General features: G+C 40.0%; 1 protein-coding gene and 1 non-coding gene across 2 annotated transcripts; both read right to left on the bottom strand.

The window, feature by feature from the left end:
* Nucleotides 1–673: 673 nt before the first annotated feature.
* On the bottom strand, nt 674–27986 carry HEXB (hexosaminidase subunit beta). The gene is made up of 14 exons (XM_060235826.1): nt 27709–27986; nt 23931–24079; nt 20787–20852; nt 19619–19665; nt 16862–16972; nt 13722–13823; nt 12752–12881; nt 11866–12046; nt 10223–10309; nt 6336–6408; nt 5216–5390; nt 4579–4669; nt 2473–2577; nt 674–916 (listed from the first exon to the last, which is right to left on the bottom strand). Exons 1-14 carry the CDS (start codon nt 27957–27959, stop codon nt 853–855), a joined length of 1632 nt encoding a protein of 543 aa, XP_060091809.1. The 5' UTR covers nt 27960–27986; the 3' UTR covers nt 674–852.
* TRNAP-GGG (transfer RNA proline (anticodon GGG)) lies at nt 9027–9098 on the bottom strand. Its single transcript has one exon. It is a non-coding gene; the product is annotated as a tRNA-Pro (tRNA).

Below are 27986 nucleotides of genomic sequence, written 5' to 3'. Positions count from 1 at the left end.
ACTGCAGCTGCCGGAGGCCTCCCTACACACCACTCAGAGCTCTCAGGCTTTGGGTTTCCCCTAAGGTGCACAAGCACACTGGTTCCCCCCCACCCCCTGCGAGCACACAGCTTGCCTTTTCAGAAGGTTCTGGAGCTGCTTAGCAGCTGCCTGCTATAAAGGACACTCCTGCTCCTGGTAGCCCTCATTCCAGCCACATTCTGGAGCCATCTGGGATCACTGCCCCCTCACTGATGCCAGAAACATAGGAGGTCCTAGGGGTAGTGCAGCCATGCTCCAAAGTGGGTGGGTGGTTTTGCCCATCCGTGGACCCATTGAAAAAGGGAGGATGTGGGCCCCTCACTGCCACCTGGGGTAGGAAGTCTTCGTGGTCTGGTAGTTTCATGCATCCCCAAGTCACACTTGTTTGGGAAGTTGGAAAGGAGGAGCCACAAGGTAGGTGGTTGCTCCTCGGGGCTGGCCACTCTCCAGCCCCATCTTTCCATCTGCCAGGGGTTGAGCAAATCCCTGTCGGCTACTCTGTGGGTCAGCTGAAAGCATAAACTACTGTGCTGCAGGACTGGAATATGTTTTTTATGGAAGTGTCTATTAAAGAATATATTGTTTATTAAAGTATATATTATATATTACAATGCAACGATAGCAGCAGTTACATTTCATTAAAAATACTCTATTGGTTTAAATAAACATTTATTTTGAAATTACCTAATGAAAAATGTCTTTCTCCAAACATGTGCAAAATTTTAACTATTAAATAAAATTCCAGCTTATGGTTCCAGTGCAGAGATTTGATGGAATGTGCAAGTTTCTCAATCCAAAAGGCACTGCTAGTAATCTCACATTGTATAGCTGTTATGGATTTCTCACTTCATGGTGACAGAATCCAACATACAAAGGCTGTGCTGCTATTCCGCGCCTATATAAGAAAAAAAAGATTGATTTTGAGATAACAAATGGTTATTTCAACTTGCCCAACTGTTATATTGAGACTAAATTCAAGGACTTTGCTTTGTTTACCCTTGTTGCCAAGTTATGTTGAAAATAGCCTGGTAAGTTATGTTCTTGGTTTCCTAGCGATGCTTGGAAAGGCATAAAACCTTCCATTTTTTGGTTTACAGAATCTCGCACAGGTAGTCCTTACCATATGCAGTGGCTGTCTTAAAGAGGCATGGGACAGGCAGGGAGATAGGAATTAGGAGCAGAGTAAACGTTTTGTTATATGGTGCTTAATTACTCAGAATATTCAGTTAACTGGTATCATTAGTGTCACTAGTGGGCAAGCTCCTCCTCCCCAGCCCAGCTTGATGCCTCTGGCTGTTCGGCTTTGGATAGCTGGTGCTGCCAGCTGATGTCATCCTGAGGTCAAAGCTCTGCTGGAGGAAAGATTTTTTGTGAATGCAGAATTCTAAAGTTGTCTATACCTTTTCTCCATATTTGGGACATAAGAAATATAAGGACTGCAACAAAACACTGTCTCCATCAATCCTACCAACTCTGGTTGAAGAAGGCTGTGTATCAGTAAATGTAGAAATTAATCCAGAAGCTACATTCTGAATCATGTTGGGAAAACCCACTACTTGGATCCTGCCAGAAATCTCCCACCCACATTAGGAAACTACTGTATGGGGAATCTGCAATTTGTTATGGAATATTTAGCTGTGAACTGGATTTATAAATTCCATTTTTTGAAAATACTGGAAAATTGTATTGGATGTATAATAAAGTACGGATGTGTACTGATGTACTAGATTGATTGCTATCAACATGCATATATTAAACAAAGACCAACAGTTACATTGATTTTGCTAACATTTTATTGTGCCATTATCACAGCTTCAGACCAACACAGCTACCTGCCTGAATCTTCATGTATTGTCCTAATTCTGGAGAATGTGTATAAATCTCAGTGGAAATCCAGTATTTTTGGAAACTAAGTATTGGAGGATAGAGCAGTTCTTGCTTGCAGTTTTGGTTTTACCTTGCCCCACACAAGTTACCCTCTGGAAGGGTCTCTATAAACAGAATATGTTAATGGGAATACAGTAATTTAAACTCCCCCCCCCACCCCAACAGGGCTTAATCAACTTACAATTAAAGTATATCCTAACTATTCTGTTGTTCTACATCTCCTAAAGAAGCTTTGCCAAATACTGTAATATTTGTTTGGACCAGGCACAATACTGTGAAGTTGGAATTGTCAATTGACAGAAATGGAGGAGGGGAGACAGCATAACATCTCAGATGTCACTCTCCATTCTTATCCCAACCTTTAAGCTGAGAATGGCTTCTAATAATAGGTCCCACTAATGCTCCTGCCTGATAAGGAATTCACCACCTTGTGCACCCTTAAAAAAATACTGGAAAACATGTTTTCTCAGAAGTGGCCCAGTAGTGGTTAAGGCCTGGTAGAACACTGAGAAGAAGTATACTGTAGTACTGGACTACAATATATTTAGTTACTCCATTTCTTACCTAAGCATGCGACAGCGATGTTCAGCTAGTCTGCTATACGCATCTTCAAGATCAGTCACATTTTTACTACTCCAGAGTCTCTCACCAACAGCACTTGCTCGAGGCCTGGTGTTATAAGAGAATGGATAAGAAAAAAGTTTTAAAATGAGAAAAAATTCAAATTCAAAGTTTACGCTCAGTCTTTTAAAACTGAATTAGATTCCTCATCAGACTGAGTGAATGACTGATTTTCTGGGTGAACAAACCAGGCACAAGTATGTGTCCCTTGAGGCAAGCGCTTACAACACTCATGCATTGTTCAAATTGTGTTCTGTCTACAGAACTTGGTTTACATCCATGGCTGTTTTCCCCAGTAACAATTAGTCCTTCAGCTGGAAAGTTCTGGACATCTTGTATTCAAGAATGTGATCTTGCTTAAGAGTCTTTACATATATCTAGAAAGAAATCCTTTAAAAAACTAAGCATAATTCTACAGCAGGAAAGACAATGATGTGTGCATGGCCAGAGGCTTTCCAGCATGCAGATCCACTGCATTTCTCATACATTATATTTGGGACATAGTCCTTCTCTTGAATGGCTAGTGGACATAGATATACGCAAAGCACCCCACCACTTCCGATAATGGGGCTGCAGGATGGAACCAGCTATTTCACTGGTAAGCTTCGTCTAATGTTTGGATTGGGGTATATAGGCTATATTTCATTTGCATTCAAAACACAGACTTAACGAGTCATGATGTGCTGGCTTCTTCCGGACATTTGAAGGAGTCAGCACATCATGACTAGTTAAGCCTATGTTTTGAATGCAAATGAAATATAGCCTATATACCTCAATCTGAACATCAGATGAAGTTTACCAGTGAAATGGCAGGTTCCATCCTGCAGCCCCATTATCAGAAGTGGTGGAGTGCTTTGTGTATATCTACGTCCACTAGCCATTCAAGAGAAGGACTATGTCCCAAATATAATGTATGAGAAATGCAGTGGATCTGTATGCAGCATTGAAGATGTTCTGTTCCCACTCTTAGCGGGATTACAGCAAGTCATTTTGAATATGAAGTGCGATTAATCAATTTATGTGTGCACTACACTTTGTGAATATTTTTGCATTTTTTGTATAACTCTGTCAAAGTACATGCGATTCTTCTAACCAATATATAATTATTTTTTCAGTAATTATAGCCGTGTGTCTTTTTTTAGCTCTAGCTTTCCATTCCATGACTTCCTGTTTATTCTGGCCAGAGGCTTTGACATGTGTTCCCCATGAATGCAATGATGTGATTTAATTGCATACATGCTCAATTTATTACAGCAACCAACTGTGAACACGTGTCTTCAGAAAACATGAACGAGAATGGGTTGCAATAGAAATGTTAAAAGTGCCTAAGTGTGCATAAGTGGAAAATAAACACAAGAATTATTCCCATGAAGTACTATGGGGTAGTGACAAACTCTATGAACATGTCTCCCTGGAAGTTGAGGGCAAATGGTATCAGCTACAGGAGCAGGTTCAAGATAGAACAGATCCAGACTAAGTCAGCAGCTTCCACTTATTGGCCTTTTGTGTGGTAGACCGCCCCCCAATCCGTATGTCATTCCTCCAGACCCCCATCTCCCAGAAGCAGTTTTTTGTGGAGATAGATAGGTGGGGGTGAAGGAGGCAGGAAAGTCCATTCTGCCATTGGAAAATTAAGTTTGGGTCCCAACCCCAAATGCTTACAAGTCTCTTCAAGGGTGACGATCTGGCTTAGTTTCTTGTTTCCCTCTCAGTCTTTGAACAACAGGTCCCTTGTTTAAAACCACTGATGCTCCTTACTATGCAGCTAGATTCATGCAAGGGCGTCTTTGTATTTCACATTGGTTTGAATAACATCATTTGGTCATACGTTCATTGATTAATATGACAGTGCGGCAATGATAAGGATGTGAGGATCTGATTCAATCATTTGCATACTATGCAATTACCAAATGGGCATTCTCAGATCGTATTTATTGGGGGGGAGAGGCAAGGGAAAAAGTAGAGGTCTCAAACTCTAGTATAAGGTAGTGTTAAGACAGTGTTGCAATAAACATTTGATAAAAATGTCCAATAAGCAAAAAATTATACCAGAGTCTTGGAATGAAATTAGTCGCATCTACAAATTCTCCCCATAGACAGGCCTCTCCTCCAAGAACCAGTTTTTTCTGTGATTCACACCCTGTGTTTATAGAAATAGAAATTATATGAAAAGCTCTCAGCAGTGAGTAAAATGACTGATTGTCACCATTAATAAAGTATAGCCAGACATTCTCAAGGGTATTCAAAAATATCTATTTGTACAAGTTGTAACTAATATTTGATCTCAGTTCTCATAGTGAACAGCACTGGAAAAAAATCTGAGTACAGAGGGTGAGTGCTGTAGTTACATATTATAGCTCAGTATCTTTTCTTAACTTGAATCAAATGGCATTATCTGTTCTCCTTCAGCAAGAATAGAATTTAAGAACAGGAAAATGTTTATTTCCCATGATTAATGTAATAAAAAAGCAACATGATTTGCCAAACTAAGATACAAATTCAGATACAGTCTCTCTACCAATAAACTAGAGTGTTAACTTGGGTGAAAGGAAACTGGATAAATAATGGATCATTTATTTTCTCAAACTGGAACGTAAAGCAGCAGGTCATATAATGATCACATTGAAAGAAACAGGATTTAACTATGTTTACTTTTGTTAGAGCATGCCCAAGGACTTTAACAAACCAAAGAAGCTGAGTGGTTCGACTCTGTAGTATTTCTTCCAGTCTTGGCCATAGCTAATGTAGTCTAGGTACCAAGGTGCTGCCAGAATAGCAGAGAGTCCCTCTTTTGTTACTTGTCTTAATTCTTCTTCATAGAAGTTCCCCATCCAGACTTCAACAACTGAATCTGGCGGTAGCTAACAAAATGATTGAAAGACATGGGTTTCAGATAATATGTAGATAACCTTTCTAGGCACAACTGCAGAGCTCAACACAGCAGTGGTTTTTCCCCACTGGCCCCCATGATATGCATGCACTTAACACACCAGGACTGTGTGTGGAGAAGAAATTCTTTTAACCCTGCCCTGTCTTCTAGCCTTCCTACTCTATATAATGCAAATTACTCAAGTTCTAAGTTGAAGCACAAAAAACAGCAACACAGAGAGAGAAAAATTAAACAGAGATTTCCGCCCCCCCCCCCCCAACAGCCATTCTACACAGTGTCAGATTAGGATAAATAACATCTGCATTCAGCCCACTGAAGATCCTTTTATGTGAGCATTAGGAATGCTTGTCCTTTGAGTATCTAATCATAAAAGTTGTTTTGGGTTCAAGCGTGCAATTTTTATAAATAATTTGTTTTACATGTTTCTTTTCTGAATGCAAAATCATAATCTTTATTTTAGAAAATACCATAACAGATTATAAAATCTGTTTAACAAGATTCAAATTATTCTGTTAGACTACATCCTAGACAATGAGAAGCTTTTAAAAATTGCTTTGACACAGCTAGGCGTTTTACAGTACAATCCTAAAGAGACTTACTCCATTAAAATGAGTAGGCTTAGACTGGTGTAACTCTCTTTAGGATTATACTGTTAGAGAACCAATTATAGCTTCAGAAATCCACACGTTAGAAATGAGAAAACTGACAAAAGCTGCATACATTATCTTCGTTATACTATGTAGTTCTGTGATCCACACATCAGTCACTTCTTCCTTGTAAGTTTGCTTGTTTACAGTTTGGATAAAAATCAGCCCTAGATTAGTTCACATTCCAAATAGCTGGGATGTGGTTACTCTTGCACATTAAAAACACTTTCAAATTACTGCAAAACAAATAAAATTATATCTGTCCATACCTCTGCTCCATTATCAAATACTTCCTGCCAGACTATAGATTTCTTGTTAATGGAGGATACAATGTCCAACATTCTAGAATAAAGAAATAGAAAAGCACAAATTAATGTTCAATTATTTCTATAGCCTAACAATGGTGCTGAATTTAGAAAGACTTTGTAATGTATTTGCTTTCAAAAGAGGCTATGGAAATTAGATAAAAAGACATGTATTTATTACAAATTGGTTTAAAAGCAATTATGGGCATAAATATAGCCTCACTGAGAATACAGTTCATATAATATTTCAAAATTAGGGCCTTAATGTGACCCTAAAACAGGTGCATTTCAGCCTACTAGTCCTCTTTAGTAGTCAAACATAAAAGTTCCACGTAGGCTCAATTATTGCAATAATATTAGACAATATAGGAACAATTGAGACTTCTGTTCTGATAGATATCAGTGTCTCAAGGCAAGGAAGTACTTTATAGGCCTCATATGGTATCACCTTGTGTCCAAATCAGATACATGTAATCCAAATGGTATTACAATTATGTACCTTCCTACTATGGTCCAAATTAATCAATTTGAAATGCAATATAGAGCCAGTGTAACCTAACAGAACTTCTCACTGAGAAGTTAGAATTATTTATTTTCTGTGTATACCTTGTATAGCACTTGAGATACAAATGCGCACCATACTGTATCAGTAAATTAATTAATCTGACCAGCCATTGCCGTTATTTATTGTAAATCAGGGTTTTTTTTATGGAAACCCAACACACTATGTAGAATGTTTTTAAGCGTCACTTTATTCAAGTTAATGAATCTTAGTACTAAATTTGTTCTCCACCTATCTATCATGGGGCTTAGAGTAGAGTCACAGCTAATAACAATGGTTAAGCTGAGAAATGGCATTTGTCCAAGTCTACCCAGTGCTCATAGCTGAGCACGGAATAATAAATAATAAACACGGAATGTGTTTCCCACACTGAAATTTGAAATTTCAATCATTGCAGCAATCTGCTTGTCTAAAATGTATAGTGTGTTTATAAGAGGCTTCAAAAATACATATATTAAATTTGTAAAGGTAAATAAAATGTTTCAGGATTCTCACATTTAAGTAGTCAGTGTTAGAATATTTGGTAGAGAAGTGATTAAAATCATATGCTGAAAGTTAGAACCGGTAAGAAAAACTGAAGTGCTTTGGATACTTAGGGGGGAAAGCACTTCTTTCTACTCAGTACTCATGATAACAATTTTAAAGGTAGGCAAATAGTATCACTATCCTACTATAAGTAGGGAGCTGAGCTGGGGGGAGGGGGAATATGGCTTCCTTAAGGCCAGGCACAGAATTCAAAACTAGTCAGAGATTTGGACTACTAAACTATGGTCTTAACACCAGATCCTAGCAAAAATGGTATGCTCAAATGGTATGCATGTTTGCATCGAATCTGTCTTCCTACAAATACCTGATCTTGTTCAGATAACATAAGCCATCTCTAATGGTATTTATTTATATTGTATGTGTGCTATAGGATCTCCAGACTAACGTTTCTACAGCAGCCTAAAATGCCTCTTGAAATCTCTCCCTGGGGGCCCTCTGCTTCAGGAACAGGATTTTAAGGGACAGGGGAATCAACATCTTTCTCTACTAGTAAAGTCTGCTATCATGGATTGCCCAATATACTCTTTAAAAAAACAAAAAGGAGTGAAGCTTCTGAAAAAATCCCTTCCCCTAAAGCAGGGATGGGGAACCTTTTTTCTGCCAAGGGCCATCTGGATATTTATAACATCATTCGCGGGCCATACAAAATTATCAACTTAAAAAACCAAGTCTTTCCATCACCCACTCAACTCCCCTGCAGAATGGACTTCATGTGGCATAAACAAGGATGGTGTTGCATTAAGTCACCCAGACACTGTGATCTAGGGAAGCCAACTGGAGGAAAAATGAGATAAAAATGCACAGACAGGTGGAAGGAACAAGATCCAAGTATAGCCATTAGCTTTGCATCTTTCAAAAAGATTACTAAACCGCTATAGCTTTTTTTTAAAAAACAAGCTAAATGTTAAGTGTAAGGAAAATAAATTCATGAATAGTTAAAAAAAAGAAAAGAATCAACCCCTATATTGCTAAAAGTCAACAGCAAAACTCCCTAATTTTTAACCACTTACAGTTCCTTTAATTTTTCTTTTAAAAATCCCACTCCCATAATACAAAACAAACAGGATTTTCTCTCCCCTCATCTCTTTAATTCAGGGGTGGGGGACTTCATCAGAGATATGACACAATGTTAGTCATGGAACCAAACCACATTTATGTCATTTAGGATTAGTCCCTTTTGCTCCACACAAGCTTTCCCGAGCTTGGATGCATCAGATGCATGATGAAATATGCATGATGCAAAATGATAGAATTTATCCCCCCCCCCCTTCCACCACAATGCACAAATGGGGCTATCCCTGGTTTAATAATCCCCCCCCCCCCCGCCTATAAGGACACCCAAGCAAGAGCCCGTGTTTGCATGCAAACCAGCCCCTGCACGCAGGGAATGAGCTCCATCAGCGCCCAATCGCCCTGAACATATGAAGCTGCCTTATACTGAATCAGACCCTTGGTCCATCAAAGTCAGTATTGTCTTCTCAGACTGGCAGCGGCTCTCCAGGGTCTCAAGCTGAGGTTTTTCACACCTATTTGCCTGGACCCTTTTTTGGAGAAGCCAGGGATTGAACCTGGGACCTTCTGCTTCCCAAGCAGATGCTCTACCACTGAGCCACCATCCCTCCCCAAGTGCATGGAAGAGGGTGGTGGGATTGGAAAGGTATAGAACAGGTCCCATTTTGGCACACAAAGCTTCACCCAAGGAAGATTTTTTTTTTTTTTAGAACGAGGTGGTGCTGATTGAACTGAGCAACCAGACGAGGCTAGGTCGATTCTAAAATGAGGAGGGGCAAGCCACGGTTGTGCTGAAGAGAGGGTAAAGAAAAGAAGTGGGTGAGGCAGCAGAGAAGCAGCAGCATCCAGGGTGGGGTTGGGCGCTGGGAACGAGGGTGGGTCAGGCTGGATGGGCAGGGGGGAAGAAGAGGGGGGACACAATTGGAGTCCCACCTGAGGCAAACGCAAGCTGAGCCGGCTCTCAGTGAAATCGTTCCCTCATCTAGGATGGAGGAGGAAGGTGGGAAAATGAGGACATCCCCCCCCCCCCAATCTCTTGCAACTCCCCTCATAGTTCCCTTCCCCCCACCCTTCTTGAGGAAGGGCCTGTGAGGCAGCGGCAGTGACTGGTGGGCAGGCAAGCAGAGAACAGCAGCCAGGCGGGTCTTACGTGAGGAGGAGGCGGTGGCCCTGCATGGCCTGTTTGAAAAGCTGGGGCTGAGAAGTGCGCTGAGGGCGGGGCGCGGCAGAAGGATGGGCAGGCGCTCCCACTCCCATCACAAGGGGTGTACTCTGCTGGTGACTGCTGCTCTGGTGTTGACATTTCCCAGCTCTAAGGGGCCAGACTAGATGATCTCAAACGGCCCGCGGACCGGAGGTTCCTCACCCCTGCCCTAAAGCCTCCATTCACACCCATTCTTCCTGCCTAACCTTCTCTGGTGGTTCTATACCTACCTAGTCAACAGGCTGTTTATGGAAAATAAGCATTACAAATAGATCTGTTTATATTTGTTGTAGACTTGAGGTCAAATCTGTGCTGGACTGCGGCCTCTGTGTTATGTGTGTGCTTGAGGTTCTCCACAGTACAGAGTAGATGCAAGCATCATACTTAGAAGTTTAAAACCACAAGAGATGTTCATTCCTCTTAGCAAACAAGATTTATTGTCAGATCTATTAAAGTGGTAATTGGGTAAGTAGCAACACTATGAGAAAGAATGCAGTAAAGGATCTTGCTTTGAAGAGAGAAACTCACTTATCAATGTAATAGGATTCAAGTTTTGCATAACTATACCAAATCCCTTGCTTCCTCACAAACTCTTTCACATCAGGGTTGGATTTCCTATAAATGAAGAGAAGCATAACTACATTTCTTGCAAAAGCAATACCAGTGTATAGTAAAAGTCTGGGTCACTACTGTTCCAGAATCCCACAAACTGCAAAAAGCATGTAGAAATTAGGAGACTCCTCCTCTCTGCTAAGCTATCTTTGACAGAAAGTGGTTGAAGAAAAGGGGGGAAAATAATGGTCACCCTCTGTAATGGATTAGGAAAGTACTGTACCTTGGGCAAGAACTGTATCTCATCCACCTATAACATTAAGTTTTGCAGCATATTAAGATTACAGTCAGCATCACTGGCTTTTCAACAGGCTCATACACAGGACAGCCTCATCAGTGGCTGGTAGCTGCAACAACAGGCAGAGTCTACCTTCCCAAACACCACCAGCCACCTATACAGGAGTTTGGTAGATCTCCTGTTTTTGCTGCCTGCCTGGAACAGCACCCCCCCCCCAAAAAAGGTGGTGGAGATTGCCAAACACCTGGTGGACTTCAACACATACTAGTTCTGCAAACTACCATGCAATCTCTGAATGCTGAGGTTGCATTTTTAACTATCAGATGAGATAAAAGACTATTGTATTCATACCCTGCTTCCAAACTGCTTCAATACACCCCCTTCTGACCACTAAGCTGTAATAAGTATGAACAAGGAAAGAAGAAGACAATGGCATTGGATTTATATTCCGCCCTCCACTCTGAATCTCAGAGTGGCTCACAATCGCCTTTATCTTCCTTTCTCACAAACGTCCTGTGAGGTAGTTGAGGCTGAGAGAGTTCTCCCAGAAGCTGCCCTTTCAAGGACAAGCTCTATGAGAGCTATGGCTGACCCAAGGCCATTCCAGCAGCTGCAAGTGGAGGAGCGGGGAATCAAACCCGGTTCTCCCAGATAAGAGCCTGCACATTTAACAACTACACCAAACTGGCTGTAAGCATGGTAAGAAGGTGCTAACATGCTGGATTTCTGGCTTCCCCTCCCTTATTAAAATGAAAGAAGTGGCAAGTGCAGTATAACCTTCTGTCCAACTCTGTGTGAGGCTGGGGTTGGTAAATTGTAATAAAACTAATGTAATTATTAGACATGTCACAGCATCACCATGTTCTAGAAATAAGGACTATGATTTTAAGAATAATCAAAGCAATTGCTATCAACCAGGACACTTGCTCTTGGGCACAATTCAGAAAAAGTGAAGTATTTGTGACTCCTATTATTTTACAAATTCTTTTTGTGTTTACATAATACACACTGTTTTCTTACATTTAGCCCAAGTCTAAGCAAATCAGAAAGACTACAGTTAAGTCTGCAAGTGGCAATGCTTTCGCCAACCTGAGCCCACACTCCTCTTCCCAAAACAGCTTTCCATGTGCAGATCACAAACTCAGGGGAACTCTGGAAGTAGATCTGATGCACACATGAAACTACAGTCAAGGTGTGCACACTCAAGGGGTTCCGGGGATCCTACTCTGTTACTATCTCTATCATGGTATCGATCTGAAAAATAGAAATAATTTGGACTTTTAAATAGAAATAATTTGGACTTTTAAATGTCACACATTACCAACAACTAAAGTCCACTTCATCTCCTCCTAAGTGGATGTACTCGTCAGGAAACACTGTACCAATTTCATTGAATAATTTAGCCATGAAATCATAAGTTGAATTCAAAACGGGGTTTACAGGTCCATAAGAGCCACTCGGAGATTCTCCGCTGTAGCATGCTGTGAGGATATCTTTCCGTCCTTAAGCAAACATACAGAAGATACCTTCAGTGGATGCACACTAATTTTAAACCATACAAAGTCACACTCCCTATTTTTGTTTTTAAAAATCACTCCAAAACCTTAAATATTTTGATACAATCAAGAATGTGAACATTTTTCAAACTCTTTTAAAGATACACACAGAAAGTGAATATAATTTTCCACGTTTTAGACACAGGAAAATGGGACTCAGCGATTTTAATTTGTGTGATGCCTTCTGTTCTGAATTCAAGGCTAATGAAAATCTGTTTCCATTTCCTTGAGCTTCCTAACATTGATCACTGGCATACAGTATTTCATACCAGAAACCTTTCAGAACCTTCACAGCATGAAGTGTGCCATGAGAGCAACAGATCTATTTTACTATAGCACATAGAGTTTCTTGTCTATGTACAAAAAAGGTGACTAGTAACCAAATTCAAAAGCAGACAATAGCAACAATAATTTTTTAAAGCTCATCCATTTAAGGTTGTGGACAGCTTTTTGAAATTCAATCCAAACAAAACCTGGAAGGTGTTCAGTTACATGTACTGTGTACTGCTTTGGATTTAAAATGTACAAATTCTGGCTTTGCATTCCATAACTAATTTGCTTCATACTAGTTGGGTGATACTCTTTTGCTGGATTATCTCTACTAGGCTTTTTACTATCAGTATCTGTTTTTCAGAATAATGTGCATCTTACCTTTTCCCCAAGACTGTGTATGCCCTGGGGTATCAAATTCCGGGAGGACTCTAATGCCACGTAATCGTGCATACTCTATCACCAGACGGACATCCGTTGGAGTGTAAATGTGATTGTAAGAATAGGATCCCTGTAAAAGTGTTTACATGTATTAACTGTTTTATATTATGATGTCAAGGAAAAACCCCCAATGAATCGTAGATGAAACTCAAGAGTACAGTCACATTACATCAATCAGAAATTATATAATCCAACGCACAAAACACTTTGGAATTCTTATTGATCCTCACAATGGGATACATGATTTCTTCTTCACAAAGGTGAAGTAATTTTGGCTGAGAGTGACCTGCCCAAGGCTTGTAGTGAGCTTCACATTGCACTAGATACTTAAAATCTCCAACAACAACAAGTCTAATGCTCTATTCATTACTCTTGTGGGCTGCCACATACATTAAACTTAGTGGTTCAGAAGGTATATAGGCTGAAAGGCAAGGATAGGAGAAGCCTTCTTGGTCCTGGTTCCAACTTGGTGAAACTCTCTGCCTACTAACATCAGCGCCCTGCAGGACTTGTTACAATTCCATAGGGCCTGCAAGGTAGTGATGTTTCACCAAACATATGGGTTGAGGACAGCAATGGTTTTAGCAACAGTCTTTTAATAATGGTTTTAACAACAACCAGTCTATTAACTGTTCTCCCCCTCCCCTCCATTAGTATAAATTGGAGTTCAAAAAAATTTTGCACTTTGGCTTCATGTAGTTAGGTTTTACGGTTTTGTATTTTAAAATTGTTTTAATTTATTCTGTATGAATTCATTGCACACCACTCTGAGCCTGCTCACAGGGAGGGCAGTATAGAAATTCAATTAAACAAACAAATAAATGTATAATATTAGCGTTCCGGTTCCCCAAAAGCTTTCTTTCTTTTTCTTTTGCTTTAAGGCAGAAGTTTCCATATGACATTTACTCACCTGAGCACTCAGTTCAGGAAAAGTGATACTCTGGTAAGGAAAGGAGTGGTCGTCTACAATATGCCAGTGTAAGACATTGAATTTGTTAAAAGCCATGGCATCCTGCAACACAGAAAGCAAGATTGTGTTTTGGTCTGTTCATAAGCAAGCTATTTTTAAACAGGGACTTTGGCCTATCACTTACCAAAGCCTAATTCCAACAGTAATGTTCTGCAGTTATTTGAGAGCCATAAGGTAATGATTTCAGCACTTCTGAATCTTGGACAGTGTAAGGAAATGCTTCCACGAATACAGAGTAGGAAGAGAGGAAGATCTGGCTGAGTCTGTTTCTCCTCTACTTCTCCCAGGTACTTAAGGTCTGTGTGAGCCCAAAGGCCCAAACTGGCAGAACAGCTCCTGTCCTTCAGCTGAGCCTGGGTGGAAGACCTGCTTGGCCCTCAGAAGACTCCCTTGCTCTTTCCTGTTTGTTTCTGTTGTATTTTTTCCCTATACTGTTAAATGCTTTAGGTCCCCACTGGGGAGAAAAGCAGAATATAAATAATTGAAATAACTAGGCAACCCTGATTCCAACTATATTTGCTTCCAGCAAATGCCCTCAGGATGCTTTTCTCTCTTACTATCCAAGGTTCTGTGTTAAAAATCAACCGGTGAATGCGATTGTAATACAATAATAGATGCCGAAGTTATCATTCAAGGACCTTTCTAGATGCTGGAGTCAAGTTGCACCTTTAAGACCAACCAATTTTAATTTAGAATGTAAGCTTTCGTGTGCTCTTAAGCATACTTCATCAGATGAGGAATCCAGCACAGTGAGCAAAGCCATACATACTTGACTCCTGCTTTGTTCAACTGCTTCAGACCTACATGGCTGCCCACTTGGATCTTTCTAGATGCTGTAGTTTATCCAGCTTAGGGGTATACACCCAGACAGATGTCATCCATGCACAAAATTCCATTGTGTGTGTAGGATCACTGCAACTTTTGCAAGAAAATGGCTATTATTTGTCTCAGAGAGCACAACTATAGCACAAAAAACAGCTCTAATGCTAGTCATGAAGGCCAATTAGCACTATACTTGATCTTATCCAAAAGGCTGAGAAGCAATATCATATGTAGCAAATCATCATCATCCAATGCTTTTATATGCCAATGATTTAGTTTTCCTCAGCCAAACCTTAACTGGCTTAAAGAAACTCATGAACAACTTCTGTGTTTTTTGGACTCAAGAGTTGTTGACAATTGATTTTGCCCAAACAAATATCCTGAGATTCTCTAGGTCAAGGCATTTGAAGGAATATCCCTGACAAATTTATGGAGAAACAATCAAAGAAGTTACATAGTTTAACTATTTCATTGTTATGATTAGTTATACTTGATCCTGGAACTCCCATATAAATTTTGTTACAAGAAAGACCCAAACAACACTCAAAGAAATTATTTTATAAAAAGGAATTTTTTTATAAAAAGCTGCAGGGCTGACCACAGCCTGCTCAAAACAAGAAATTGTTCCTGAAGATCTTTGGAAAAAAGGGCCTTTCGATATGTGACTAGAAGATCCACACCTGGATTTCCTGTCTTTTTACATTATAGAGGGATATTTGGGTCAGCATCCTGGCAGGCCTTTTTTTCTTGTGTCTTTTTCTTGTGTTTTTACATTTACAGGGTAAATGTAAAAACAAAGAACTCCTTCACATTGACCGATTCACATTGGGAAACAGATATGGGTGGAATGGAAGGATTAAACCCAGCACTGGTCCTGATACCCTCCCGCCAAAGCTGTCATATGTATTTAAAGAGACAGGACAGCTGATCAGTGAAGTCCAGCATCTCATCCAGTTTGGTCTTGAATGCCTCTATATCAAGCATTTCTTGTCTTTTTGTATACACAATGCACTGTTAGATTTTCCGGCATGAATTTGGAACGTGGAAAAGAATGTAAGCAAATCTATGTCTCCTGTCCGATTCATTATGCAACATTTGAGACAATGGCAAAACCAGCTGTAGTGCTAGAGTCTAAAGCACATAATATCTACACTAGTAGTTACTGACATGCAAAATAACATTTCTCCAGTCTTCATTCTAAGTCATAGTAGCAGGCAAGAATTCCTATGTCCAATCATCAGAGGGCTTGACTTCTATGAAACCAACAAGAATACATTTGCCACCCATCAAGAAAACATCTAATTATAATTGCAAGTTGGAACATCTAGATTACTACTACAAACTGGAGCATCAAGATGGCATGCAGTAACTATTTAAAGCTAGAACATGTGCTTCCTTTTTTGTTGGAGGGAGGGAATTATAAGTGTACTTGGCTTTGTATAATATTACTTCTCCACCTGCCAAACTTTATAATGCTCTGTGTATGAAACAGAATATACAAACTAAGCTTAAATCTGTTATGTACAATATATCCAGTGCAGCTGTAGCCTAAGTTTATGTGACATTAGCCACAGCCAGCCATGGGAGTTCTGGCACACCAAGACGAGACATATTGCGGGATGAATAATTTTATTGCTCTCAGATACCTATTAACTATCTCAAGTAGGGAAGTAGACTGTTAAATTTACAATGTTGTCTACTGCACAAGGCTGTGGACGGGGAAAAAGAAATCTGATTCAACTACCAACTGGAGAGCCAGTTTGGTGTAATGGTTAAGTGTGAAGACTCTTATCTAGGAGAAGCGGGTTTGATTCCCCACTCCTCAACTTGCAGCTGCTGGAACGATCTTGGGTCAGCCATAGCTCTCATAGGAATTGTCCTTGAAAGGGCAGCTGCTGTAAGAGCTCTCTCAGCCTCACCTACCTCACAGGCAGTGTTCCCTCTAAGGTGAGTTAGTGTGAGCTAGCTCACAGTTTTTTAGCCTCCAGCTCACACATTTTTGACTTAGCTCAGGAAGGATGACCCTGGAGCACACTAATTTATGCAGTAGCTCACAACTTTAAAGTCAGTAGCTCACAATTTTAATGCCAGTAGCTCACGAAGTAGAATTTTTGCTTACAAGACTGCAGCTTAGAGGGAACACTGCTCACAGGGTGTCTGTTGGGAGGTGGGGGGAAGGTAAAGGACATTGTGACCACTCTGAGATTCATAATATAGGGTGGGATATAAATCCAATATCATCTTTTTCTTCTTCTTACCAAATTGGTCAGGATACTTTTCAAGGGCAGAAAATGTCTTGATGTATCAATTAAGATTCCTCGATGAGCAAATCTTGGGAAGTCAGTAATGTCAGATGCATTGATAAAGAGCTATGAAAATAAAGAGAAAGAAGGTGTAATAAGTACATTTTTTCATAAGGTACTGAGGCAAACACAGGAAAAACAGTGAGCTCTAGCATATACTACTAATAGACTGGCATATTTATTTATTGGCAATTTCCACCAGATCTCCCTTACCAATGCAGATTCCCACTTTGTCCCCTATGCTGCTTCTGAGGCTCTGCTAATTCCCAAAAACAATTCCAGAGGGCTCTTAATGGGCTGCAGCAGGAGGGAAAAGCAGGAATGTCCTTCACTGAGAAGTCTGTGGATGGCTGGATATATGCCATTATGTATCCAAATATCCAAAAAAGTCCACATTATGTTCTATTATAACTGTAAAAATTGTATTTGAATGTGCTCCATCCTATTCACAGTCCCACTATGAATAACACCTTGATTAAAAATAGTTTAGACAGATATAACCTTAGCTCTAAATGCAAAATGAAACACAGAAAAGTCTTATACTTAGGAGAGAAACTATGGTTTACTGGGAGAGCATCTTCTTTGCACGGAGATGGTTCCAGGCTCAATCCCTGGCATCTCCAATTAAGATGATCAGATAGCAGTGGTGGTAAAAGACCTCCATCCTAGAGCCACAGCCTGTCAGAGAAGACAACACTGACCTTGACGCCTGATGCAGCATAAAGCAGGTTCGTGTGTGTACAGACCTGGTACACAAATGGTTTTTATCAATCATATTGGGAGCTAGCATGGTGTAGTGGTTAGAACGTTGGACTAGAATCTGCCAGATCCGGTATCCAAAAGTATCACTGAAAAGTTTCTCTCTGAACCTCTACCTTGTTAAGCCCAATCAATGCTTTGTGGTATGCTTGCATATAGTTTCAAGTCTCTTTACTGAACAACTTTGTTCTATCCATGAAAATAAAACAGTTATAGTCCTCCCCCCTCCACCCCGTTTACGTCAAGCCTCATCTGGAATTACTGCCTTCAGAAGCCACTTGGGGCTGGTCTGTCAAAAGGAGGCTGGGATAGAAACCACATTTCTCAAACTACATAGCAAACTTTTTTGTTTGTTTATGTTTAATTCGATTTACATCCCGCCCTCCCTGCCAAGGTGGGCTCAGGGCGGCTCACATCAAAGTCATAGCATGCTATGATCACAGTCATAAAAACAATAAAACCACTTAAATATATAAATTAAAACACATAGATTAAAACAATATACAGCTTGGTGCTAACACATTAGACATTTTTGTTACACGTTTTTGTTAAATGGCATTTAAGACTTTGACTTTCACACCTACCTTACAGGGTTGTTGTTGTGCATATGATAAAATGAGGGGGGAATTACACTTTAAGTGGATCCCCATGGGAAGAAAAGCAAAGTACAGATATTTAAATAAATAAGGAAGTAAAGGGGCACTGATAGCCTCTAAGATACTCAAAACCCAAACTGAAAAACCCATATCACTGTTCATTGTCCATGGTTAGTCATTACAGTCCTTCCTCAGTTATATTTACATTTTTTTTAAAACCTACCTATTTGATTTTAGAAAAACAGGAACATATGAAAGTTGATGTCTTTGACACTAATTGTAGCAATCCACAGATTGCATACTAGACATCCCTGTTTGCAGAACTTGGCAGGCATTAAGTAAAGACTTGAAATGTCAAAGGTTGCATGTGCCTGGCTGCTACACAGGTGGATTCTCTCACTTCAGTAAAGAGAAGGTCGTAAGACTCATGTTCAACCCACCTTCCTGCCAATGAGCTTTAGTACATCCATTTAACTACAGCTGAAACGGAAACTTCAGTACTATTCAGCCTTGCTTTATCTACGGCGCCCTTGTTTTCTGAAGTTTATCTCAACATACTTCTTTTTTAAAAAAGAAAGTTGATCAATAGAGCAACACACTGCTAGCCAAGTTATATGACCATGCACCATACTCAGTCAGATCAGCCACTGGAGATTCTGAAGTGCTGGTTTAAGCTGTTCCTGGTGGTCTCCTTCTGTTATACAGTGAGAGTCTCCAAACTGTCTTTGATGTATGCTACACTCTTAAAGGGACACAGTGTCTGAACATGATACAAACCAAATACAAAAAACACTGTGAAAAAAAAATCTAGTTGTACAGTTGTATTACAAATTTTTTTTTGTATATTTCAAAACAAAGTTTCTATGAATGTTGTACTCTTAACCAACAGTAGTAAACATACAAAACTTCAAAGTGACTCTCATACAGTATAACAAAATGCTGAAAGTCCAGTGTAGTGATGAAATAGGGATGACAGGCTAGTTCTCCAGAATTCTTAATCAGCGAACTGTATGCTAACACTCATATAATCCACAGGAGTTATATTTCACAATCACAACTGTTGGGAGTTACTCCTAATAAGCCAGTTGAGTTAGTTTGCTAAAGTTGCAAACAGCGACCAGGAACTTTTAAAGTAATCAGTGGTATGCAGATAAATACCACTGAGCCTGCTTCGGCGGGGAGGGCGGGATACAAATTAAAGTTGTTTATTATTATTAAATAAATGTTTAGTAATCAGTGGTACGCAAATAAATAAATGTTTAGTCTCTGGACATAATGTTCTTAATAATGTCCACACACCACACAACACATTATTTTAAGTCCAAATACGGTGGTGGAAATCCAGAAGAATACTCACACTTCCATAGTCATCTTCATATACTAACTGACTGAATGTTTCCAAACCTGAAAGTCAAACAGAATGAACTGTGACCCATGAGTGGCAAAGTAATATCAAAACCATGCAAGAGCCACTTTGGAATTCCAAGGACACTGTGAGAGAGGAAGTACAGCCAACTTGTATTTTCCATATCTGAACCTCATGTAGAGGAGAGAAACATATATCTTGTGCAGATAGATGTGTATTGGGACATGATGTACTCATATGGCTCAGGGGGAGACACTTCTCCTTGCTTCAGATGAGACTCAGAATTAAGTGGCTTCTCACTGCTTCCTTGGAATATTGAAAGATTGGGGGGGATGGAAATCAGTAATAAAGAAAAGATTATGGTATCTATTAAATACTTTTGATAATAAACATGTCACCTAGAACTGATTCACAGAATGAACTTTTGGGCTCAATTCCAACACAGGCAGAATTTAGGTGTTCGCAGGATGAACATGTCCCATTGCAAACAAGTCATGTCAATCTGCCATCAGCCAAGGATACAAAATGATTATATGCATTGAAAAATCATGCACTAAGAATATTTGTAAACAAGAAAACAGTTAAGCGAAAAATGACTCATAGGCAAGTTAACAAACTAGATGTAACATTTATAATAAAAATACAGCAGGCAACCCTGTCCTCTTTTAACTTGGCATTCTCTGGCAGTGTTTTTCTTACAGCACAGCTCCAATACCAGAAGTGAGACAAGTGGGAAGTGCTGAAACCAGCTGAGATAATGAAGAAGGCAGTGCTTAGCTCCCTTTTCCCTTATTGCTTTTTAAAAAAGGGACAGATATGCATATGAACTCCCATCACATGTACTCTGTCTTTAACTGGCAGTGAATTCAGGACAGAGAAAAGGAAGTATTGCATCACATATTGCATAAGAAATATAAGGAATTCATTGCTAAAAGACTTAGTTAGTTTAGCCACTTAGTTTTAAACAGAATTAGACAAATTCACAGGAGACAAATATTTCAGTGGTGATTTATTAGGTATGGTAGCTACTAGCTGTTATGAAAAGGAAAAAGCTTTTGTCTTCCTGCCCTGCTTATAGCTTCTTAGAAGCATGTAGAAACAGGATACAGAATTAGATGGATCCTGGGCCTTAGGCCATGAAGGATTCTTCTGCACTCACCTCTTAATGCTCCCCAAACTTTGCCTGCCTCCAATACCGCCACAGGCTCTCTCACGCTGAGCTGATCTTTAAAGGAAAATGACAATTAATATAGAATAGCCTTTCAATAACTACAAAAATGTATAGAGATAACTTCAAGAAAACCAATGTTAAGAATCAGGATTGCAGTTTTGAAAGCAGCCTGTTCATAGCTAATTGAAATCAGCGCAGTCTATATGCAAGATTGTAGACATAGTGATAGAACTGATTTGATGCTTAAGAAAAGACCTGAAAACCAAAGGCAAGGAAAGTTCAAAGGTTTATTAGAAAGAAAGATTAGTTGTGAGTAGGCAAGCCAAACACAACCCACCAGTCACATAGCCAGCGGTGGAACTGATTTGATGCTTAAGAAAAGATATAAAAACCAAAGTCCCTCTGCAAGCAAGGAAAATGCAACGATTTATTAGAAAGAAAGATTACTTGTGAATAAGTAAGCCAAACACAACCCACCAGTCACATAGCCAGTGGTAGAAGTGATTTGATGTTAAGAAAAGATATAAAAACCAAAGTCCCTCTACAAGCAAGGAAAGTTCAAAGGTTTATTAGAAAGAAAGATTACTAGTGACTAGGCAAGCCAAACACAGCCCACCAGTCACATACCACAACCTGCTATCTGCTTGACAATGTTTTGTTTTTAGATTCCAGGACAGGCAGCAAGAACAGTTAAGATAAGCAAGCTCAGGGAAGCTGCTATATGTTGGTTGTGGCTATATTTGGCTTCCTGAATGACAAGTTGTATAAGGCCTGCCCTGTGTGAATTACTTGGAATGAATAACGTTGCCTTCCCTTGTGCCCTGCCCCCCCCCCCACAGAAGCTTGCAATTAGATCTTATTTCAGAATGTATTTGTCTTTTTCCTGCTTGACAGCCTATCACACCTGCTCAACATTACCAATTAAAACTCAGAGGAAGCAACAGTTCCTTAAACACAATAATCCTTCAGAAAAACATCTGAATAGGAAATAAAACTGTATTCCTTCTTTATCCTAGAAGGCTACACATTCAAATCAATCAGCACACAAAAAGCCTATATACTCCAACCAATTAATGAGACTGCAACCAATAAACAATGTTTTTGTTCTCATTTTTTTAACAAAAAAGGAAGAAGCACCTTAATGCTGTTTCATGGAAATGCACTAGCAGCAGGACTCTGCAAATCCTGACACCAGACATCACTACCCCTGGTGCCCTCAGCAGCTATTTCCCATCCTTAGGCCTCTCATGTCACAGTTAACTTTGGAGCAGACAGGAACAGGACAAGAGGTTCACACGAGCTGCTGCTCAGAGAGTCCAGAACAAGATGAGAAGTCCTCTCTCCATCTGGCATGTGCAGGAGACTTGCAGAAAGTTTTTTAAAAAGCCATACAAGATGTGGAGCAGGCAGAAGCAGTGTAAGATTCTGAGGATTTGGAGAAGGGTGTTTGTCTCAAATGGTACTGTACTGGATGGGCACTCCCTATGAATTTTCAGTTCCCCGTAACTGGGTAGCCTTTAGGCAGTGTGTCACTCTTCTGATGTGGTAAACTTTTATTATAATGTTATTGTCTCACCTTATTACTGTTTGATACTTTGTAGGTTTAAACCCCAAATAAGGATTTGTGATTGAGGGGGGTCTGTGCCTCTATAAATTCTCCCTCAGAAATTATTTATTTATTTTAGTATATTTCTATTCTGCCCATTTCCTGAAGGGGTCAGGGCGGAGTACAGCATATGATAAAACAATAAAATACAACAAAAACATTTTAAAAACAGACAGCTCAACAGCACTCAGAGAAGTATACCATATCAAATAGACACTGAGACACACTGAAAGTTGAAATAGAAGTCAAATTCATTGGAACAAACAAGTAAAAAAACTATATTTACAGGTGAACTTTAGTTAGGATTGGTAGAGAGAGGTTTAAAGATATATCCAAAACTGCTTTTTTCAATACTAGAGCTATTTAGAGGGTATTTTTCCCGTGATTTACTTAGGCTTACACACAGACTTGAAATATTATTTAGCTTTAACCCTTACAGACCAGGGGCTTTCCTATATGCCCCCTGCTCTCCCTCTGGCCAAATTGTTATTTTCTTCTCCTTAAGAGCAATAACTTCCTTTGACTTGCTTGAGGGACCGTTGTGACTCCTTAATCCTTTTGTCAAATCCCTATCTTCCAGAAGGACAGTCTCTGCAAACTGGTTAATAAGCTTCTGTACTGAGAATGACTTTTTCCACTCAAGTAGTATTTCTGGTTTTCATACAAGGAGATTTCTTTCACTCCTTGAATATGAGAAGTTCTGACACTTCTTTGCCAGAATTACTATCTATTCAATGGGGAAAGTGTTCTTAGGACTGCATTGTTAACAGTTTCAATGGAATTTGTGACAAACGTTTTGTCTTCCGGATAATTTCATGTTTTATCCAACTAGGCACAGCATGTCAGTGCATTTGTCTTCAGGTTCCTTTCCCAATCCCATCCCTCCCTTAATATGCCATACCTGTCCATGGAGCACAAGCAAGAAATAAAAAGGCATTTCAGTGCTTACATGATTCCCTTCCTATGTTTAAATGATACAGGTTCTGCCAAATTATGGGAAATCCAGTTATCAAGAAAGCCATACACATTGCCTCATAATTTTACTGCATAATTTGAGCCAAAGAGTAAAAGCATACAATGGCCATTAAAATTAGTATAAAACTGAGGTATAAGCAACAAAAACAACATATTGCACCACATATCCAAATGTAAATCAATCAATACAATTACCTCACAAAGCATGTAATGTGTCAAGCATTGTGCAATTAAGTCTGACTCCCTAGAGGCAAATGTTTACTACCATGTTTTTAGTACGCCAACCCTTCTTGCTAACCATTAACACAGCTATTATTCTAAATGAATCACATTAAAGGCCTCTTTAATTGCTGAACCAAGCTGACCTGATATACCTGATAAAAAAACCTGTTAAATGAGAAGATGATGGTAAGATAACAATCAACTATGTATGTGCTTAACAAACCAGAGCCCTTTAAATATATGTAAACAAGCTGACATGAAAGAGGATGTTGTCCAAAAAGGAAGAGGGTTCCAATGGAATAGACACGTTTATGCTGTCAGATACTCACAAGCTTCATCTGATGAGATGTCAGGATATTTGTCACAGTCAGATTCCTTTGAAGTAATAATAACTTGAAGTGCAGCTAACTCAGTTTCAGCCAAGGATTTTTCGTCACGATTCTGCCATTTGGAATACCCAAAAATGTATTCATAGTATCTAAAAGTTAATCAAAAGACTCAGATTTTTTTTTATAAAATGTTCTTGCTTCACCACCACAAACAGGAGGTTTCCGAAGACTAGCTCAGGTCAATATAGTGACCATTTCCGGACCGAAAGAGGTGAAGCTGCAAAGCACCTGTAACCGGGCTTTCTCCTCTATGGCTCCAAGCCTATGGAACCAACTTCCAGAGGAAATACGGGCCCAGCGGGACCTTGAACAGTTCCGCAGGGCCTGTAAGACCACCCTCTAACGATTGGCTTTCGCTGAAGAAGAAGGAAATTGTTAAGAAAACCGCCATCATAAAAGTAAACATAGCATTAGCACTTTTTATTAATTTTAGAATTTAACCAGAATTTTAATTAAACTGTTAAATGTAGTTTTATTCAATTTTGTATAATCAATGTATGAATCGTGTTGTTAGCCACCCTGAGCCTGCTCCGGCGGGGAGGGCGGGATACAAATAAAAGTTGTTGTTGTTGTAATTTAACCAGGTTTGAACACATTATTTTGAGAGTGTAATTTACATATAGGAATGTTTCTCTACTGAATTTTGTAGGTGGAATGGATGTAGTTTTAAAATTGATGTCTTTGGCTTCTTGGTGTGAAGCGCTGCGAATGTACATGGAGAAAGCAAAGATGGATGGACTTGCATATTTATTGTCTAGTAATTGTCAGATAAAAATAAGTAAATCCATTTCATATATTTTGAGTGAGTAGCTCTTAAATGGGATAGTTTCACCTGTGGTTTTTCAAATTATGTTCTGGTGAGCTCTATGATCTTATTGGGGATTTTCCAAAGAGAAGATTACTTAAGGAGTACAAGTTTCCCTGGAAGACAGCATGCCCAATGCTAAAGACCTTCTCTTGCAGTGTACAAACATAAGACAGAGGGAGTGTCTTCGGCTGTGCATTCTAAGAATATACTTCAGAACTTTCTGCAGTATACAGGGATTTCTACGCATGTCCCAGTTAGAAAGCCACTGTTTTCAGCCTCAAGATCCACCCAAGGGATGTCCAAACTGCCTTTCAGCCCTGGCCCCTGCCTGGTGGAATGAGTTTCCATTAGAGATCAGGGCCCTGCAGAATAATCCTATTGCAGTTCTGCAGGGCCTGCAAGACAGAGCTCCTCCACCAGGTTTTTAGTTGAGGCAGTGGGTGTCTACTGGTTAATCAGCCACCCCTCCAGTGACCTCAGATCTAAATTGGCCTTCTGAGAGCAAACTGATTCTTGCTGGTATATTTGAAGCATCAGTTATTTGTATTGTTTGTTGTTTTTAAGATAAATTTTTAAAGGTAAAGGTAGTCCCCTGTGCAAGCACCAGTCGTTTCCAACTCTGGGGTGACGTTGCTTTCACAACATTTTTACAGCAGACTTTTTACGGGGTGCCTTCCCCAGTCATCTACACTTTCCCCGCAGCAAGTTGGATACTAATTTTACCGACCTCAGAAGGATGGAGCCGGCTACCTGAACCCAGCCTCCACTGGGATTGAACTCAGGTCGTGAGCAGAGCTTAGGACTGCAGTACTGCAGATATATTTTTAGATACATTTTAATTATCAATTTGCTTACGCTGTGAATTTTATGATGGAACCCGCCCTGAGCCTGCTTGTGGGGAGGGCAGGATACAAATAATTAAAACTCTGGGGTGACATTGCTTTCACGTTTTCATGGCAGTCTTTTTATGGGGTGGTTTGCCATTGCCATCTCCAGTCAATCTACACTTTCCCCCCAGCAAGCTGGGTACTCATTTTACCGACCTCGGGATGGAAGGCTGAGTCAACCTTGAGCCGGCTATTTAAATCCAGTTTCTGCCAGGATAGAACTCAGGTCGTGAGCAGAGTTTGGACTGCAGTACTACAGCTTACCACTCTGCACCACGGGGGTCTTGAGGATACAAATAGAATAAAATAAATAGATAAAAATATCCTGTAATTAATTTTTTAGGATGTATTTGCTTCCATCTTGTCTGACTGATTACAAGCCAGCACAAAGTGGGCCATGTCTAATTGACAGGCTTTAGAATGCCCAACTTTGCTGGATTGTGGCCACTAAATTCTGCCAACCAGACAATTTTGGAACATCAAACTTCACCAACCAAGCAATCCTATTATTATTTACGTGACCATCTACCTCAGGTCAGGGATCTCAGATTTTACTTGAGGAAGTGGTCTTTCAGACCATTTCAACTTGCAGCTCATCACTTAACCATGTAAGCAAAGAGCCTGAAGGAAGTTTAGGGATTTTTCACAGGATCAATTAAACTACATTGCACAACCAGGCAGAGAGCAAGCAGCATGAACAAATTATTTCACGATGCTTGGCACATCCTTTAAGCATTATTAAAAACCTTCAACATCAAATGCATACATTTCCCTTTTAAAATGTTTCTTCATGGATTAGGACTGTAAAAATTAAATAGTATCCTTCAAATCTTGGTTTCTATGCATTATATTTATAGAATTAGATACTCAGTTAATAAACTGTTGGATTACTGACAGTGAAACATGAAATTGGCACATTCTTCTACCAGCCAACTAGCCTTGGGAAAATAGGTAAGCCATAAATCTGATAGATGTCATCAACTAGTGTTCGTATTACAAAGGCACAAGGTAAATCTCTTGTATCTTTCATAAGTATGTAGGAAAGGGAATTACTGGCAGGCATAAGTTATTATACAACATAGTGCTGCAGAGATTACAAAAGTTATTTCAGCCAGAATTTCCTTTGATATATACTCCTTAACACAGAACTTTCTTCTCATCATGCAACTTTCTATGCAAGTTCAGTCTCCTCTGGTATTTGATGATTGAGTGAACTGTACCCTAGTAAGGATAGCTGTAGAGTGGATTTTCACCTTCTGGGGTTGCTAAGGGTTTTTTTTTATCAGGGTTCTGGTGCCACTAACCACTATAACTACACACTGAGATTTAGCAAGCAAAGATTTCTCTATCAGTCCACCATATCAGAAACAACAGTGGCCACTAGGACTGACAGCTTTTACAAGATATTAAAGGCACAGATTAGAGGTCTGTCAGAAAAATAAAACAGGAATCCAGACTTACAAAATTTATTCTAGCACAACCTTTCATGAACTAGTGCTCCCTTCATCAGATGCGTATGAGTGTGTCCGTTCATTAGGTTGATGCTTTTCTACTTGATTTAATGTACACTTCTATGCATCTGATGAAATTAGCTTTTACTCACAAAAGCTTATCCTGGAATACATTTTCCCAGTCTTTAAGATGCCAGTGGCCTCCTGTTTTATATTGCTACCTCAGACAAACACAGATAAAAATAGAAGACCATCACCTTCCTGCTCTGGGAACTCTCAGGAAATCTTGAAAAAACTAATCTTAGAACATAAACCTCACCCAGCACAAATAGGCAAGATAGAATGAATCTCTATGCAGAGAAAGGTTTCACCCGCCAAGCGTTCTTTGTGACATTAGCTGAAGATCAAAAGAAGCTGTCAACAGTAAGTGGCATCTGATGACAAACCTTCTCTCTTTGTATCCAACCGGACCGCCACTGGGCGCCACAACCCCCAGTCCTCTCTATCCTGCCCCAAGGAAAAAGGCGGTGGAAGGCCCCCTTCCCCATGATGAGAAGGAGGAGGGGCTTCACCTGCGGAACGCATCCTGCAGCAAGGAACATTGTGGCCCCTCCGAAGACCCTAGGCCGTGGACGATCTGGAAGCGCTTCGGTGCGAGCTGCAGCCGGTTTGGGGAGATGTGGATCGAGCGGGGCAGGGGCCACACCGGGCCGAAGGGGGATGTACTCCGCGGCGGCTCCGCATTCCGGGGCTGGCGCAAGGAGGAAGCAGCCAGCGTCGTCGAGACCCACAGGAGCTGCACCAACAACTCAGCGAACGCCATGCCTCTCTCCTCGCTCTCCCCCTGCAG

This window comes from Heteronotia binoei, chromosome 4, assembly GCF_032191835.1.
Source record: "Heteronotia binoei isolate CCM8104 ecotype False Entrance Well chromosome 4, APGP_CSIRO_Hbin_v1, whole genome shotgun sequence".
Classification (NCBI taxonomy): domain Eukaryota; kingdom Metazoa; phylum Chordata; class Lepidosauria; order Squamata; family Gekkonidae; genus Heteronotia; species Heteronotia binoei.
The sequence above is the reverse complement of the archived record's forward strand: the minus strand, read 5'-3'. Positions and strand labels throughout refer to the sequence as shown.

Coding starts and splice junctions, on each gene's coding strand:
- HEXB (XM_060235826.1), bottom strand. CDS start 27,959: ATGGCGTTCGCTGAGTTGTTGGTGCAGCTCCTGTGGGTCTCGACGACG. Junction 24,080..27,708: donor CTGCAGGATGCGTTCCGCAG/GTGAAGCCCCTC, acceptor ATTAACTTTTAG/ATACTATGAATACATTTTTG. Junction 5,391..6,335: donor TATTTGATAATGGAGCAGAG/GTATGGACAGAT, acceptor TCATTTTGTTAG/CTACCGCCAGATTCAGTTGT.